Below are 17,672 nucleotides of genomic sequence, written 5' to 3'. Positions count from 1 at the left end.
CATAGAGAGACCCAGGAGCTTATTCGTATACCTGGGAGAAGACCATAATGACGATAATGAAGATAGTGTCACCGAGTCCCCATGGGCTCTGCGCCGCGTGATGATCGGGATGTTGATCTCAGGGCCGCACTGACACGCTCCGACGTCGACATGTCACTTTTGTCTACCAGTGGGAAACCAGAAGCAGCCACCACGGGCGATCAAGTCTCGCATTGCCTGCTTACTTACGAAGTATGAAAGGTTTCCGATGTGGATCAGGGGGGATACACTACACTACAGGGAGGGATCCTCGGCTCCCGGTTGCGAATCTCGCGTTGTCCCCGACTCGGCATGACGACAAATCGTCGAACCGCTGGCTCGCCGTGTGCCTTGGACGCCAGTCTCCTCTTGCAAAGCACCTCGGTCCGGTCGCGCTCGTGGTAACTGGGGATGGGGTCGACGTCATCCTGCTGCTCCTGTAGCAAGCCAAGCGAATAGTCTGAAACACATTACTCCTCTACCCCACAGATATCCGGCCTTTGATCATTACTCTGGGCCAGTGAGATGTGGGATTGCCATTGGGAGGCCGTAATGCAGGTAATAGGGAGTGCTATCAACTTTGTCCTGTAGTCATATGGCCCGTGGTATAACATTTTTGATAAGACATGACCTCCCAAACACTTAACGCGGTGGCACGTACAGTTCTTCATTCCGACGCGGTCGGCGCCATGTTGTGAAGATGCGTCCACATTCTCAACATTGTCGGGTCTTTTAGTTCTGCAACCTTGAGTTCTGCAAGCGTGAGTGTAGTTCTTGTTCTCGACTCCCGCCGTCAAGGCAATTCGAAACGGTCTCGGGTGCTTCTCGAGCGTTCATAGGCACACTGGGGACCAGATAACAACGAGAGTCATGGAAGCCAATAGGACAGAGTATGCACTATTCTACCACCATCCATCTCACTTATCATCTCCGCACCGGTCAATCGATGATCGGGATGGGAAGCAACGTTTGGCACATCGCCGATGCGACCTTCGGCCTGGTCACCCAACACTACCCCAATGCCCAATGACCTGCAGCCTCGGTGGCTGATAGCTTTCTGGATGCGAGACATGGGACGATGCGGTGAAGATAACATGGCCAAAATGAGGGCATTCGCAGAGTCATGTCTGTAGGGAGCACACACCGACTGCCAGACGCGGATTATCAGATGATGCCCTTTTCGCTTTGTCTGTCTTGGATGTTGACGAGTCCAGCGGCAGGGCCCAATTGTTTGAATCATGTCTTGTGCTTGTACAGTACGTTTTAAATCCTTTCATTCCATGGGTTTACTGCACATGTTTAACGGGGGCAGTTGGTACAATGGCTGTGACGGATTGATAGCGTTGACCGAAAACGCCGAGGGATCCGTCACCAACCCCGCCATTCATGTCTGCTGTTTCTTATTTCTTACACGGATGCACACGTGCACTTGTAGTGTACTGTATTCGTACTTGCACTTGCACTTGCACTTGCACTTGCACCTTCGACTGCACGGGAATCGGAGGGGTAGTCCATGGTGCAGTTGTGGTGTAGAGAGAATGAGGGGTACGAGCCGTCAAAAGGTGATGTGGGAAGCAGGCTATTATTTAGAATAAACAGGACAAGGTAAGAAATTGACGCAGACGGCGCGACAGCCTCACCAAGAGGATGAATCGTGAATCGTCGATGCCTAGAACGGGAGCTTGTCGTTGGACGCTTTCCGCCAAGTGGACTCTAGAGCGACGGGACGCTAAGGCTGCAAACGGACAGCAGTTGTAGTGTGTATGTATTGAGGTATTTAGTGCGCGGGGGAGGGCGTAGAGAACGGCGGTGAGAGAGGTCACAGGTTTAAGGTGGGCGACCTGCTCGCCCTGCCAGTACGCCAGGTAAGGTACACTGTTGTGCATATGATGTACAGTGACGAGACAAAACTGTCCAGCCGATGTACTTACAAGACCACGTTATAAGTGTGCGTAAGTAGGTATATCGGCTCGACACTTGTGTTAAGTTACGGTACCTATGTACTTCGTACGTTGTACACTCATCAGGCTGTGCAGCAGGGTCCAGGGGTCGGGGCCGTGAAAGACATCAAGCGACTTGGATGTCAAGTAAGCACCTATGGTCTGCATATCGCCGATGACTCTGACCGTTCCGACCATGGTGCCTGCAGGAACAGGCACCGGTGAGATAAGGTCTCGGTCTAACAGATATTGAGAATCAAAATCGGACCAGGGGAGGATTGGAGAAAAAGGAAGGAACGGAAGAAGAGAGGACAGGGCATGACTTTTGGCCTCCATGCATGTCTGAAGGTACGTACATGCGTTGTATGGTAGGAGTACGACGTAGTGTACATTACACATACATTGTGCATATGCCAGTTGACGGCGAGAAACGGAGAAACGGACCTAGATGTGGATTGACGATCCCGCATTTAGTGAGCGGAATTTGACGAGATGGAGTTTTGGGGAGCGGAATAGCACTATCATAATGCGGGGTACATGTTAACGTTGTGCTGGTTTAGGGTTTACAACGTACAACGTACAATCCTCCGTACTCCGTATTGCTGCATCAATCGGCTGCAGCTGTATGTACAACGATGTGTACCTGCGCATGCGGCCGGCAAGGAACGTTGCATCTGAGGGGTAAGGTGAAATATTTCGTAATCGCTAGTTGTATACTGCGTATGAACCTCGAAAATCACGTTGTAAAGCATTCGCTTTCAGATATTCAACTCAACCAGGTACACTGTATTTGGTATGTCTGATTTCTCTAAACCGATAAACCGATTTCATTCCCCGTCACCGCTCTGCCTTATGCAGCCCAATATATGTTGTACTTCGTACATAGTTGGATGCCCGTCGGCGGTCGGCAGTCTTTGTCTCTAGAATCTTTCTTTGCTTTTCCCATGTCTTGAATTGACATGGGCTCAAAGGTAAACCGTAAAACACCCATCAATCAGCACTCGACGAGCAAGACATGTTTCTTACTCTCTGAACGCGGTGCCTGGAAAGTGTCTCACGTATTTACCTGACACGGCTGCCATACTATACACTACTGCCTGCCATCGTTGGAATGCACCACAAGACATGCAACGTACATACAACGTACAACGTACCTATTCGTTAACCATTTCCTCCCCACACCCCCACGACTTACAACGTACAGTACCTGGCCTGGACCAATGGCCGAAAATGGTCAAGTTGCTCTGCCGGACCTCAATCGTCTTGATGATCATTCGGCTTTCGCCTTTTGTTAGCCGTTCTCCTATTTCTCCGTAACGGCACTCTCCGCAATGGGGCCTCGACGGTGGACTGGACTGGACTGAACTGGACTGGATTTATCAGCGAAACTATAATACCTAATTGCAAAGTGCCTGGTATGATCACCAAGCTGAACGGAGGCTACTGAACAATGAAATCGACCTGCGCCCCTGAGCTGAACTGTACAACGTAGTGTACTGATAGTGTAGTCTCGTCGCGGGGCACACACGAGTCTAAATCATGGGCAGGCGACTAACGCTCCGCCATCGTATCACTAAAACATGACTGTCGTCTCGCTATCCTCAAAATTCCCACGCCACTCAGCGCGCACTACCTGTTTGTCGCTGAATCGAGGACTACGTACAACGTACTCGAGAACTTATGATGATGATGATGATGTGGAAGGAAAGGAGATCAACCACCCGAGTAATTACACGGAGAGAGTCGAGCGAGTCGACTTCATTGGACGACGAGTATCGACAGATAATCGTGTGAATGACGTATTTTCGACGTAGCTGGGTTTCATCACATAAGCCTTACCAAGGATACCACAGTTCACTACGACCAAGGTGCCCTCGATTACTTCGTAGGTAGGTACCAGCACGAGGCACGATTTCGAGTGCACTTGGCTACGGGTTAGGTACGTACAGTTATCTTGGGTTTCCCTTTCCTGTACCTCGTTCTTCGTCCTCCGAGTCGTCGATGACTGGTGATGGCCTGCGTAGCTAGTCAGTCGGGCTTACATCTGCGACGAGCGTTCATCATGGGAATCATTTGTGTTCGGAATTCCCCGCTCTTCTGCTCCCAAAGTGATGATGATTATGTATTCAAATCTGCTCCAGTAAAGTAACTCTGGACGTCTCAGTTGTTGCTGCGCCCGACAACTACAACATACGACGCATCTAGATCTCGAACTCGACGCACAATTCTGCTGTCGCGCATGGGACGTTATCATGTTAACGGCCCGTCTTCATTAAGTTACCCCTCGGTTTTAGTCGGTCGAGAATTTAGGTTTGGCTCGATCCAACCCATTCGACCTAGCAGTCTCCGCTTGCAGCCTACAGCCTACAACGTAAAGATTCACAAGGTAGGTACGGTACTTCACACTTTGTACTTCGTACATACAACGTACGTTGTACAACGTACACGGCAGGCAGGCAGGCAGGGGCCCCTGCCCCTTTCCCCTCCCCTGCCCCTGCCCCTGTCTCTGACCATGTGCCTGATCCTTGCACTGCTGGACTGCGCGACAGGCATTTCCCGCTACACTTTCACGCAAGCACACGTACCTAAGTACCTCGTACCTCGCATCTCCATGCATGTCTTGGACTCTTGGCTTTCGTTTGCCCGATCTCATCATCCCAGAATTCATCCACAGACCCCCACCCCACCCCCCCAGCTCCCGAACAGCCTCTGATTCTTTGATAAGAACGGTTGTTCGCCCTTCCGGCATCTCAACCCGTTTCGTCTTTTCAGCCATCTTCACGGGGCACGACATCAGTCTAATGTCCATGCATACTCGACCTTTGCCCTCCCCTCCGCTTCTCGAGAAGCCATAACAACACCACACTCCTATCCATATATACGCACACACACACCAACATGCCCTGCGCAGTGGCAGCCGACCGCCGCCCGAGGCCAACAATGGTCCTATCACCACCTCCCGAGTCGCTTCAACTTCGGAAACCAAGCCTCTCCTACTCTGTCTCGAGCGTCTCGTCAACCTCGACAACCTTGCCATCACCATCCATGAGCCGTCGTCACCGTCACAGTCGACACATCGAATTCGATCCCTTGGCCCTCCACCCGACCTTCCATTCTACCTTTCACCACCATCCGACCTTTGTCCCGCCTCCGAGGCTGAGCCACCGCCCTTTTATCTACACCGCCAACGAGGAGACGGCCGTGTATTCGGATTCCGAAGCAGAAAACGACGTCCTAGAGGAGTACTTCAACACGGACCATGCGCCCAAGCCTGTGAGCAGTCTATCAGCACCAGCCGTCGAATCATCCACAACCATGCAGCACACTGGTCACGAGAGGCAGCGCTACGATGACGAGGGAGGCGACTACTTCATGTATAAGCTACGCCTCCTGGAACACCAGGAACGCCAGGAACGGGAGCTCATGTCATCTGCGGCCAGTACAACGTCTCCCTCGCCCTCGGCTGTATCGGAGCTCCCTCGATCACGGTGGTCCGACTCCACTATCGCATCAGCCGACCTCGACTTGCCAGAGGATGAACAAGACGACGACGATGACGACGACGACGATAGCACAGACGACGAAGAAGAGTACTTGCACATGGCTATCCCGGAACGACAGGCCCGGCATGCCAGGAGCTGGCAGAACTTCAGCTACAAACGCACACCCGCGGTGGTGCCACGACGTCCTCCACTGACTATGGACGGTGTCGAGAGCTTCATCAGGCGGGGAGGATGGAAGCGCAGAGGCATTGTCTTTGAGAAAGACGACGTCCCAACGTGGGACGAGCCAATGGTTTAAGAAGCAGGAACCGCCGCCATTGCGCTCCTCGTAACTCAACATCATCTATCACCCGCGACACACTTTTACGCCAACTACTATTTTCACACAACTCCTCTCTTTTCTCGCACACATGCATACACACACACAGAGGCATACAACACCCACCATTTCCTTTATATCTCAACAACCACCCATCACTCACCCACCTCACTAAACAAGCCCGCGGAGGGCTCTGCATTTCATTGTTTCCTTACAAGCGACGGCGCGATCTTAGGCGTCTCTCTCTTACGTTTCCATTACCTGGCTGCGGGAAAACACAAAACATACGGGACTTGACACATCTACATATCATGAGGAGCTTCTTGCTCCAGGCGTTTCTTATTTCATTGGATTGGGTGGATATGATATTCCCTGCTCACATATATACCTTGGGCCTTTTCAATGAGCACGGCCACTGCGGGGGATAGAAAGAAAGATTGAATTGCGACTGGAGCCTCCTGCGAGGGGCACTATTTCCTTGTAATCTAGGATTCTGGGGTTTTCACTTCTCTTTGGGGTTTCGAGCCAGTCTCGGAACATTTCCATCCCTTTTTAGGGAGGGATGAAAATATACACTCGAGCTTGCTCGATACTCTAACACACTCAATGATCATGGACCGTCTGTTCACTCGTGACCTGTCCCGAAAAATTAAAACTCAAATTTGTTGAGGAAATGTAATGACTTGATGGATTGTGAAGCCAAGAAGAAGGCTGTGAATCACTAGTTCATGAGCTATACCCAAAGCCCTCGGCGACGACCCTGGATCGCTTCTGCCAAGTCCGCGGAATTCAGCTGAATCCACTGAGACAGGAAATTCCTTTTTCCTTCCAATTTTTTTCTCTCCGAACTTAGCGCCAACAGGCTAAAAAACCGAACTAGATGCAATTCATTGACTTGTGTGTATTGCATACACTCACTCACATCGCTGAATTAGAATCTGACTTTACGCGACGTCTAATACCATATCACGGACGAAGACGAAAATATTGCACCTTGACACACACAGTCTTGTCACTTTGCCTCGTCTTCTGCCAAGATGTGCACCATTGTCTTTTTTTTTTAGTAACCAATTTATTCATTTGACTATGGTATTAAATGCCAAGAGGATTTGCCGGGCGACCCGATGATGACATCGGGTCATGAGGAGGAAAAATAAAAGGAAAATAAATAAAATGACAGCAGGTGAGGGAGCTTTGCGGCACGGGAACTGGTGATTGGCCACTGGCACACGTTTCTTTGACGAGGGGGTGGTCAAGCGATTTTTCGTTCCTGGATTCTCCCGCGGGGTTTCGCTTAATTCCGAAGGCAACGCAGGGAATTTACTGGTTGGCCAATGTGATGCCGAGAAGACGGAGCGGTGCCAAGATTCGGAAACAGACAAAGAAGGTCGGCGGTGACAGAACAAGGGTAACAGAAGCGAGTGTGGTCTGCAGTGTCACGTCGGGCTTCTGTCGTGATTTTGATTTTCCGTTCATCTGATCTTGCAAGGGAGAGCCATCATCTTGGCGCTGATGCCTGTTATTACGAGGATTACTTGCAACGTCCTCGCAACGTACAACGTACATATATTAGCAGCTCTCTGTACAACGTACATTGCACAGTAAAACGTAGTTATTACCCCTATGGCCATGGATATTCTCTTTTGGTGCTACTTGACGAGTCAAAGTGAACTAAAATTACCACTCGAGCGACCCGTTTGCGTGGTTCGGAAAATGACACCAGTGAACGGAAGCTTGTGCTAGGGCGGAAAATTGAAGCTGAGATTTAGTAGCCCTCCGCCGAGCTGCTGAGAGTCTTGGCATATCGTTGCTTGTCCTAAATTGGCCCGTTTGAGACCACCGTTCGGGAAGGTCCGGCCTAGTGGGCGTTTCTGGTTTACAACGATTACGCCGTGAAACGGCTGTGGTGCGCGGCATTCGAGGATTTAGATTTCAAATCATTTCCACTGGAATTTTTCAACAAGGGAACACAATAGCCGTCCGTTATACGTTGTACGTTGTAAGCCATAAACTTCGATAACACAGCGTACGGGTAATGCCGCAGCAGCTGCCTCGCCTGCTCGCTGTTGCTCAACACCACACCTAGACTAAAGTGGAAGTCCCCAGCCCGTCTCTAGGTGCAATGATTATGTATTTCATGTTTTATCTTATAAGAACGTAAGACGAAACCCTGAGGGGCATGGAAGAAGGGGACCCAACAGGCTGGGACGTCGTCGGCGTTTGCAGCCCCGCCGGCGGTCAACCGACCAGCATAAGGCCCGGGAGGAATGAATTCCAGAATCTACCGAGTACGAAGTTTGTAATCACATACCTAAACGCATTATCATCCGTTTCCAAGTCGGCGAACCGTTTCACAACGTAGCGGGCGGAATATTTCGCTTGTGATCAATAGGACCTGCATATGGGTGGAGACCAAGAATGAACCACGTGGGATGATCATTGTATAGCCCCACTCGCTCATTGTGGACAATGACGCCATGTAGGCTCTTCAAACTCGTGACTTGTATTTTTTCGGCTGAGAATGCAGTACCCAGGAGCCTTCACTTTGGCACCTAACGTGCAGGGCAAGGTGACCGAGAACATTGTGGAAGCAGACTTGGAATAGAACGGGGAAACATAATCCAATTATGTAAACCGAGGAGGACTGAACTGGACGTGGCATACGAGGACAGACCCTATCCTAGTCGGATAAGGATAATAAAAGCTCATCTCATTCATCCCGTTGCTCCAACCTCCTGTTACCACAGCCACGAAATCGGACGCGGGATGATTACAACGTACAAGCCAGCCTCGCCGTATTTTCGTAATCGGCACCAATTACGTTGTAGTTGGCTTACCTGGGTACAAACCTGTACGTACCTGAATATTGTCCCCTGTCTGTCATCTGATCCTTACCCTGGACTTGAACCGTCCTGGCAGGTACCCTTGACCCTGGCTCTGTTCCTGGCGCACAACAAAATCGTCCCAGGCACACAGCATTGTGGGTTTCATCTCATTTCCATCCCTTGCCTTATGACTCATCGTCGCTGTCCACTCGTATCAACACTCGGTAAACTTGACGAAATCAGATCCCAATTCCCACTTGGGAAATACCCCTGTCATAGTCTAGCCTCTTTCTGCTATTTCGCGCGACTGCACTGCACCTCTACCCTGACCGAAGATGTCTACGTTGTATCCACAGGAATTCACGCAACCTCATCATTCTCGAACAAGTGTGTATCTCGTCATCTGCGGCTCAGCGTAGGTACTAGGGTATGTGTTTTTATTATTGGGGCTCGCCGCCTTCTCTAGCCTTGCACACCGTTCGGCATATCAAAATGCAGGGAACGATGATCCACGAGGCGAGAAAGTCTAACAATTACTTCCTACTCCGTTTCTGGGATTGTTCTCGTTTGGTCAATTGGTTTCCCGACCGACCGGCTCATGTCAAAGTGTCCGTGGCGCACATATTGAACCGTGCTTCCCATGGCAATCATACAATGCTTGGTATTGATCTCATAAGGACCCCGTACCCAGGAACGAGGAACGAGGGACTAGGGTCCAAGGCGACATGGATGCCGACCCGTCCGTCAGCTGAGCCAAACAGTCATTCTTCTTTTCCTGCACGGACTTTCTTCTTTATTTGAACCTGTGTGGTGTCAGGAAATGACGTCTGCCATAGGGAACACCGAGCATGCCAATTTCCCAGCCGTTTGGGTCAACCAAGGGCCTGCCTGCTGACCCGAAGACCTCAACACCCCTGCCGATCCCAGGTGCTGGCCAGGACGTGGGGCATTGGGCATGGGCTTCGAAGCCATCCTGGCCACTTCCCTTGCCACATGACACGTCCTTCACGCCCTTTTCACGACAACCCCAGGCCGCTCACGTCGGCGCTCCGGGGCCGTCCCTGCACCATCTCTGCCATGACCTTTCCCGTGCCGAGCGAGAGAGTGATCCCCCAAGGCCCATGTCCCGCCGCCACGTAGACACCGCCCTCGGCACCGGGCCGTGTTCGCACTCCAATGCCCAAGTCTGCGTCGGCAATCCGAGCTATTACCGGCACGCCGGTGTCCGAGATGGGCCGGAAACAGTGTCCTTCCCTCACGACCTCCAAGTCGGACTCGTTCCCCTCCTGATCAAAAAAGACCATCTGCGCCGCCGTCTCCTTGAGCCTTTTGATCTTCTCGGCGTCGATCACCGCGTCCGACGGTAATGGCGGCAGGGGCTCTGTCGCCGAGTTGATGCCCGCGATGTATATGCTGCCGTCCAACCGCGAGTACAGTTCGGGTGACCAGCCGTCCCTGGTCGTGCTGTAAACGGCATAGGAAACCGCCTCGGCGTCGCCACTCTCCTTTGGTTGTTGACCGTCTCCCTGACGACCCCCATCCCTGGATACCAAGGGTGGCCGAAACACGAGGGAGTGACCCGCCAAGCTGGAGATGGGTAATCGTATGGACGAATGGCGAAAAAGCTCCGCAAAGACCCGTGGGGACCAAGCACCCGCAGCGATGAGCAAGTGCGTGCAAGGTAAATCCGTCTCGGTAGAAGACGTGGTCTCGGCGATGCGGATGCTTCCCAGCTCACGCCTAGCATCGGTACGGATGGAGATGGCCTTGGCCGGGTGGTGAAGGCGCACGCCGCGGTCGAGGCATGCCTGGAGGAGGAACTGGCAAAGTCGAAGGGGGTCCCTTGAAAGATGAGTTTTAAAAGTTAGTTGACGATTGCTACCTCTTTGGGTGGAGAAAGACGGACACGAGGCCGGTGGTTCCCTCTTCCGAGATAAGCTGGACGTCATCGCCGTCCACCCGTCTGAGCCACGGGGGTCGGTTCCCGTCGCCCGATTCCACAGCGACAGCCGTGACGGCCTGAGCCCGGCTCTGGCCTGTCCTCAACCAGTCGTCTCCACGCCCTCCCTCGAGCGTGCCGGGGACGTGTGAGTGGCTGAAGGTGCTGCTCCTCGTGTAGCCCCATTTCGCCCTCCCATCGTTCTGCTCGGCGAGCTTCCGGTGCTCGTCGAAGCTGAGAGCGCCAAGTGAAGCCGATGAAGGAGCGAACCAGTCTTTGGCCAGGAAACCGCCGGCGAATCCTGACGCTGACGAGAAGAGCTCGGGAGACGGGTCGACGAGGTGAATCGTGGACGGGATCTGATGCTCTGACAAATAGTAGGCTGTGGAGACTCCAATGAGTCCGGCCCCGAGGATCACTGTGGAATTCATCTCGTATACGAGTCGTGCTCTTGACTATGCTACAGCTTGACTCTGGCCCGAGTGATGTCGGCTGGTCTGATGTAGGTCTGGGGGTCCTTCTCCTCTCGGACGACTAAGCCGGTCCATGCCGGGATTGATAAGATAAGAGCCGATCTCCATACATTGCAAGGTAATCGCAGTGCACTGAGGTGTAATGTACTTCCGAGTGCGTAACCACCCCACTTCTAGCCCACTTCTCTAGAAGAATTGATACTCATCTCGTCATCGTGAGAGGACAGACCGAGATTAATCCTTACACTACTTTAACTCGTCTCACACATACGCAGCAAGTAATCACGGAGCACTTATCACACAAACACACAAACACGGAACAAACATGTCTAAAGTGATTATCGTGACCGGCGCCAGTCGAGGCATCGGTCTAGCCATTGCATCCTATCTGCTAAAGGCCTCCCACAAAGTGGTTCTAGCCGCTCGGTCCAAAGACCAGTTGGACGGTCTGAAGAAGTCGTACCCCAATCAAGTCGAATACGTTGCAGGAGATTTGGGCAATTTCGAGGTGAGTGAAAATGGAAAATAGTCCCCATTTCGGCAGGCGACAATGTAGTCTCTCTCATATGCACTGACACACACATTTACACCCAATTGGAACAGACGGCGTCCAAGTTGGCTGAACTCGCCGTCAAGGCTTTCGGCAGGATTGACGGCGCAGTCATCAACCATGGTGTTCTCACGCCCGTCACCCGCTTGGAGAATGCTTCCGTGGAAGAGTGGAGGCAAGCATACGACATCAATGTATTCAGCGGCCTGGCTCTGGTATGTCAAGCAAACGAGATGTATTTTGAATATACACACTGGAGAAGCTAATTCTAATGCTGCCTTAGGTCAAAGCGGCACTCCCTGAACTACGAAAATCTAAAGGAAGTGTCGTGTGGGTTTCGTCGGGCGCTGCCGCCAAAGCCTACACCGCTTGGGGGGCTTACGGCTCCTCCAAGGCGGCCATGGAGAGCATCTCGGCGCACTTGGCAGTCGAGGAGCCCGACATTACGAGCATAGCAGTCTGGCCAGGCCGTGTGGACACGGACATGCAGAGGGTTATTCGGGAGGATGGGAAAGACGCCATGGACGCCAATGACCATTCCGGATTCTCTTCGGCGTTTGAGCAAGGGCAATTGCTTAAGCCTGAACAGCCGGGCCATGTCATGGCGAAATTCGTCGTGAACCCAGACCACAGCCTGAGCGGCAAGGCCCTCAGGTACGAGGACATGTCCCAGCCTTGCGACCGAATATTACAGCTGACTCACAGGACACAGATGGCAAGCAAGCGAGCTTGGGGCGTACCAAGACGCATGATCATGGCACTAGAGACACTATCGAGGAATAATCAGCAATTTGAACTTGACGACAAGAGCAAAATAGAAGCTGAAATAAACAAGTTGCAATCAGTCGAAAGATGAAAAGCTCATATGTTAATCCACATAGATGATTCAGGATTAGCATGGAATATGTTTTATCATCATGCAACGCCAAACGTAATAATGAAATATTGTTCAGCATACCTTACCAGAAGGCATAGCCAGCCACTGTGCGCCGAGGAAGTCGCCAACCATGGGATGGGGAGATGCGTGGAAGATATGCCGGGCAAGACACATCTTCCATTCTCTCAATGGCACTCTCTCAACGACCATATTTTTCTACTCTGTATTGGGCATCCCGATCGCCAGGAAGCGAGAACCAATGGGCCGTAGACCACTCATATTACCTGCATGGATGGGTCAGCAACAGGGACAATAGAGAGGTCCTGAAAAAAAAAAGCTGACTGCATCATGATTCAGATACGTCCGTTTGGCTTGGACAAGATGTCAATCACCATCGAGCAAGGCTCGTAAGTTTGGGGCGACAACAGACTCATCATAGTCATGTGTGGGTGGGAAGGGATAGAAAGAGAGATCAAGCTTACCTGCAGCTGTACAGCTGTCTCCGAGTCCTGCATTTCGCAGGAGGAGCAAACTCCATCCAGATAAAGGATGCGAAGTCAAGAAGGTATGGTAGAAGTTGGGACCAGAAGAAAAAGAAGGAAAAAATCTTGAGCAATATAGTAAGAGAAAAGGCCCGTGCACTCCATCAGTCCCAGTTTAACTTGTACCTGAGGTTTGGTTGCTGCCTGTTGTGGAGCATCAGGCGGTGATTGGGTGACAGGGTTGCCACAGCCACACAGTTGTCAGCCCCAGAGTGGCTTGACACTTGGAATCAAAAGGTGTGGAGTGGAGTTTTGTCTGAAGTGGAATTGAGGCGGCCTAATGATGCTAATCTATTCTTATTGACACTATTAAGGCTTCTTCTTGTCCGAGTCGCGACTCTGCACTGGGACATCACCATAAAACAACTTATTCGCGATGCCTCCTTTCTGATTTCTGGTTGTGAGACAGGAAAAAAGATGTGTCAGCCGAGCCACGAGATTAAGTGGGTCCAAACAGACAAGTCCCACTCGTCAGATGACTAATAACAGAATCCGCCTGGCCGCCAACTCGCGCCAACCGAATCATGATATCTCAAGATCCTTATAATGTCTTCTTATAGCCTCTTTTTTCACTCAGACTCATTAACATACTACGACATCTAACTATACTCACAATCCACACGCCTTCTTATCCGCCACACCACGGATCTTTCATATAAGGACATTATACCAGCCAGCCATTCATCTGCATTGTTTGCTTTGAGAATAATCACGGACGGCTTCCGCTAACGTCACCGACTGCGCCCCCTGGTCAACTCCTATTCACTTCGATCGTATAGGGCAAGCCCTTTTATCCACGCAACTACTCTACATCACCATGACCATGTCAGATCATGAGTTTGGGGGTGAGTGCCTGATCTCTCAATCACTCAAAAGTCTTGTGTCTATTCGGCGTCCATGCATCGTTCCGAAGCTGGACGGATCGCATGCGACTCAGATATCTGGGCCTCAAGAGCCAGAGATATACATCTCCTTTTTACTCCCTGTACTTCCTCTAGCTTTTCCAAGTCCAAGACCAGTCTCTAAGCTTCTACGCTGTTGTCGACGGATGGCCCCCTTCGTGTTGTCAAGTTTAGCCACGTTCCTTATCATTCATTCACTTCCTCCATTCAAATTCGATTCCATCTTATCAACATGCCGTACTGCAGTAAGGGAGACGAATGTTGGACGGTCGAGCTATTGCATCATTTGAATCTGAATACATGCTAACGGTGCTTCTTAGGGAATGACGAGCTCTCACTCCCCAAGGGTACGTGCTAGACTCCCGCCCCCCAGGCAATGCATTCTCGAACCCTGCTAGCCTTTCGGGGCTGTGTTCTTTGCCATGCCCACATAGGAAACTAACCTTGTCGTGCTGTAGCCACGGTCCAGAAGATAGTGTCGGAGATCTTGCCTCCGTCCGGGGGCATCTCGTTCGCCAAAGAGGCTCGAGATCTCCTCATCGAGTGCTGCGTCGAGTTCATCACCCTCATCTCCTCCGAGGCAAACGAAATCTCCGAAAAGGAGGCCAAGAAAACCATAGCATGCGACCACATCACCAAAGCTCTCGACCAGCTCGGGTTCGCCGACTATGTGCCCGCGGTCCTTGAGGCAGCTGCCGAGCACAAGGAGGTTCAGAAGGTGCGTTGTCTTGTGTTTGAAAACCCCCGACCTTGCCTTGCTCTCTGCGAGCGAATCTGCTGACGCATGTCTACAGGGGAGGGAGAAGAAGGCGAACAAGTTTGCCAACAGTACCATATCGATGGAGGAACTGGAGAGGATGCAGCAGGAGGCCTTCAACGACGCAGCCAAGCGTCATTCCTAGGTTGGGCAACGGCTACGCAAGTCCTGGTCCAGGAGGTTTTTTTTTTCGATGACTTACGACGACTATGGTGAGGATCCACGAGTGTGGGATTGGCGTTCAGCGACTGTATTGGATGAATGTATTGCTTTGGTAGCTTTGCATGCTTGCTGCGTGGTTGCCTAGTCTCTATACTCGGAAGGGTATTCTATTGAGCTGTCCACTCGAGGCCGTTGGTTCCAACACGAGGCCTTTGGTTCCCAACATCAACTTGCGAACTTACTACTGTTCGTGGCTCGATTAGGTGACGTTGCCCTCGAAGAACAGTTGGTTGCCCAAGTCAAGATCCTAACCGCCACTTGGAACAGTGAGAGTATGAAAAGAGGAAGATGAGGGAGACAAAGGCAACATATTAGGACTGGTTTGTGGTTGCCCGTAAAGGCACCAGTCTACTACGGGCGATACGGGATTCCCTTCCTACCCACCTCGCATACGTCCTGCTCTCAGCTCTTGTCGACCTTTTGGTACAAACTCATGGTCTTGTGTTAGAGTTGCCTGTCGACGATGGTCCCTATACTGCTGGCTGGTCCAAGTAAGCATGCTTTACCATTGTCCCGTCTGTGGCAGGGAACGGCACCTAATAGCGCGGGCACTGGCGAAGATTACGACAGGTGGGCACAAGAATATGACTTGGCTGTCCTCTGTTACTGTCAGGAGTAAAATCTATCTTCTCATACGACCTCAATCCTAGCCATGAAGCAATCCAACGTTTATTTTCATATACATGTTCCCATTATCCATGAGGCCCGTCCCGAAGGAAGCAGAACGCCAACCTCCCACCGCGTGGTATAATTGTTGATAGAATAGCGCCAAATTCATCCAGGACATATAATAATCAGATCGAGTACCGACATGTGCACCATTACTGCGTTCCCAGTTCCCACCGTCGAATCATCAGTGCAGCCGTCGCTGGTAATAGACCGGCTCATCGTCATACGAAAGGCGCCGAATCTCTTCCTTGATGAGCTTCCTCCTCTCCGCCCGGCTGAGGGGCTTCTGGGTCTCGGCCGCGGGGTCCGGGTGAAGCTGGTTACGATCCGTCTGCAGCCGTAGGTTACGTTCCCGTTCTGACTGCGCAGCCATCTCAGCCTCGGCATGCGCCTGCGCGAGCCTCAGTACCTCGGCCACTTCATCCCGCGACGCCGTTCCTTCCTCGAAGACCTTTTGCACGAGCTCGTCCATGGGCGTGTCGCTAGAGACGGAGGGTTTTATTTCAATCACAGTCCCGCTTTGCTCCTCTTGTTCGCGCTGGAGCTTCTTTGACTGTGTCCTGGTGTCTGCCAGGGCGCCGGCGTCCCCTCCCAATTCGAGTACGATGATAGTTCCGTCTTCCAGCTCCGTTGTCGTCGAGTGAAAGCGGTCGGGGAGATATGGCTTTGCCGAGGGGCGGCTGGACTGCTGTTTGATGGCGGTGCGGAGCTGGTTGAATGTTCGTTGTTGGAGCGCATAGCCGCTCAGGAAGAGCGCTGTCGTGCAGGAGAGGACTACATCAACGAGGCGGAGTATTGATTAGCGGCGTGGATTGAATGTTGAGGAGATCAGACTAGACGCCTACTGATTCCGGTGGTGACAAGGCCGGAGACCTGCGACGATGTGAGGAGCATGGCAGAGGTTGACAATCAGAATGCGTTGCGGTAGATTCGATGAAGAAATTAGTTTCTGTCCTGCAATTCAAAATAGTTCCACACAGAATTTCTTTCAGACCGATCTTGGAGCTCTGAATACTTGTCATGCTGTAAGACTGGTTCAACAGGCTGCATCGACTTGGTGGTTGTTTACTTCGTTCACCGAGCAACGAGCTTATCGATAAGGACTTCCATCTAACGTCACACCTAAGCTTTTTTGCGACCGGTGGTATTTGGTGGCATTTGCTAGCTACAACTAATTAATCACCACCCCGTTTGCCCAGTTGACGCCTGTCGCCTTGCTGACGCTCCGACTTCCTCATCTCCATCGATGACACAGAGTTTCCCCGGCCAGTGTCCCCCGCAAACCGACCGCAATCATGAGGAAAGCCGGCACGATCTACGCCAACGAGAGCCGGTTCCTCGATGAGCGCGGCACAGCCACCGAGCTGGCGCCCAACGGCGAGAACCCGGCCAAGATTATGGAAAAAGCCGTCATCGGACGCATCGTCGACTCGCAGTTCTACCAATACCAGTGCTTCGCGCTCAACGAGGCCGGCATCGTCGACCGCGTGGTCAACGACGTCCGCTTCATCGGCGGCACCTACGGCGCGGCCCAGAAACCCACGCCGTTCCTCTGCCTCGCCTTCAAGCTCCTCCACCTCGCCCCCGCCGACGACGTGCTCGAGGTCTACCTCAGCCACGGGGGCGAGCGCTTCAAGTACCTGCGCGCGCTGGCGTGCTTCTACATCCGCATGACCCGCCGGCCGGCCGACGTGTACCGTCTGCTCGAGCCGTACCTCGCCGATCGGCGCAAACTCCGGCGGAAGACCAAGCAGGGCACGAGCCTGACGTACATGGACGAGTTTGTGGATGACCTGTTGACCAAGACGCGTGTGTGCGCCACGAGTTTCCGGGAGCTCCCGCGGCGGACGGACCTGGTCGACCTCGGGGAGCTGGAGGAGCGGGAAAGTCCCCTGGGAGATATAGACGAGCTGCTGGACGAGGAGGACGAGAGGGAGCAGGCTGAAGAAGAGGCGCGGCAGGCTAATGGGGACGATGAGCGGTCGGAAGGGGAGATAGATGGCGGGCAGGACGGAGAGGGGGAGCGCATGGATGTAGACAGGCGAAGTCGCTCAAGGAGTAGGTCACCCCGTCCAAGGGAACGGGGGGAAACGCCCGAAAGATCAAAATCATGAGAGGCTATTTTAATTCCAACAA

General features: G+C 52.3%; 7 protein-coding genes across 7 annotated transcripts; 4 read left to right on the top strand and 3 right to left on the bottom strand.

The window, feature by feature from the left end:
• Window positions 1–254: 254 nt before the first annotated feature.
• ACRALDRAFT_209490 (uncharacterized protein) lies at window positions 255–4,031 on the bottom strand (the record flags this gene model as incomplete). The annotated part of the gene is given in 27 exon segments (XM_071022695.1): window positions 255–478; window positions 506–603; window positions 676–731; window positions 779–785; window positions 803–862; window positions 906–1,288; window positions 1,314–1,417; window positions 1,448–1,480; window positions 1,512–1,597; window positions 1,621–1,944; window positions 2,023–2,161; window positions 2,203–2,288; window positions 2,360–2,476; window positions 2,540–2,560; window positions 2,593–2,632; window positions 2,699–2,728; window positions 2,841–2,906; window positions 2,960–3,000; window positions 3,053–3,112; window positions 3,141–3,220; window positions 3,282–3,323; window positions 3,408–3,467; window positions 3,544–3,587; window positions 3,637–3,772; window positions 3,817–3,881; window positions 3,934–3,963; window positions 4,001–4,031. 27 exon segments carry the CDS (start codon window positions 4,029–4,031, stop codon window positions 255–257), a joined length of 2,463 nt encoding a protein of 820 aa, XP_070873050.1.
• Window positions 4,032–4,856: 825 nt separating this feature from the next.
• Window positions 4,857–5,759, top strand: ACRALDRAFT_2043126 (uncharacterized protein; the record flags this gene model as incomplete). The annotated part of the gene is made up of 1 exon (XM_071021321.1): window positions 4,857–5,759. The coding sequence occupies one exon, from the start codon at window positions 4,857–4,859 to the stop codon at window positions 5,757–5,759; it is 903 nt and encodes a 300-aa protein (XP_070873049.1).
• A 3,319-nt stretch (window positions 5,760–9,078) lies between these two features.
• ACRALDRAFT_1081237 (uncharacterized protein) lies at window positions 9,079–10,975 on the bottom strand (the record flags this gene model as incomplete). The annotated part of the gene is made up of 2 exons (XM_071019120.1): window positions 9,079–10,447; window positions 10,488–10,975. The coding sequence occupies 2 exons, from the start codon at window positions 10,973–10,975 to the stop codon at window positions 9,622–9,624; spliced, it is 1,314 nt and encodes a 437-aa protein (XP_070873048.1). The 3' UTR covers window positions 9,079–9,621.
• Window positions 10,976–11,245: 270 nt separating this feature from the next.
• ACRALDRAFT_1062991 (uncharacterized protein) lies at window positions 11,246–12,930 on the top strand. Its single transcript, XM_071016706.1, has 4 exons — window positions 11,246–11,525; window positions 11,621–11,782; window positions 11,851–12,221; window positions 12,280–12,930. The coding sequence occupies exons 1-4, from the start codon at window positions 11,343–11,345 to the stop codon at window positions 12,317–12,319; spliced, it is 756 nt and encodes a 251-aa protein (XP_070873047.1). The 5' UTR covers window positions 11,246–11,342; the 3' UTR covers window positions 12,320–12,930.
• Window positions 12,931–13,809: 879 nt separating this feature from the next.
• On the top strand, window positions 13,810–14,790 carry ACRALDRAFT_2108481 (uncharacterized protein; the record flags this gene model as incomplete). Its single annotated transcript, XM_071023375.1, has 4 exons — window positions 13,810–13,831; window positions 14,209–14,235; window positions 14,347–14,606; window positions 14,683–14,790. The coding sequence occupies 4 exons, from the start codon at window positions 13,810–13,812 to the stop codon at window positions 14,788–14,790; spliced, it is 417 nt and encodes a 138-aa protein (XP_070873046.1).
• Window positions 14,791–15,720: 930 nt separating this feature from the next.
• On the bottom strand, window positions 15,721–16,780 carry ACRALDRAFT_209485 (uncharacterized protein; the record flags this gene model as incomplete). Its single annotated transcript, XM_071022689.1, has 5 exons — window positions 15,721–16,310; window positions 16,398–16,490; window positions 16,531–16,580; window positions 16,615–16,639; window positions 16,723–16,780. 5 exons carry the CDS (start codon window positions 16,778–16,780, stop codon window positions 15,721–15,723), a joined length of 816 nt encoding a protein of 271 aa, XP_070873045.1.
• Window positions 16,781–16,831: 51 nt separating this feature from the next.
• On the top strand, window positions 16,832–17,650 carry ACRALDRAFT_209484 (uncharacterized protein; the record flags this gene model as incomplete). Its single annotated transcript, XM_071022688.1, has 1 exon — window positions 16,832–17,650. The coding sequence occupies one exon, from the start codon at window positions 16,832–16,834 to the stop codon at window positions 17,648–17,650; it is 819 nt and encodes a 272-aa protein (XP_070873044.1).
• Window positions 17,651–17,672: the final 22 nt, after the last annotated feature.

Source organism: Sodiomyces alcalophilus, assembly GCF_042370955.1.
Source record: "Sodiomyces alcalophilus JCM 7366 unplaced genomic scaffold ACRALscaffold_6, whole genome shotgun sequence".
NCBI classification, from domain to species: domain Eukaryota; kingdom Fungi; phylum Ascomycota; class Sordariomycetes; order Glomerellales; family Plectosphaerellaceae; genus Sodiomyces; species Sodiomyces alcalophilus.
Note: the sequence above shows the minus strand (reverse complement) of the source record. Positions and strands in the feature narration are given on the sequence as shown.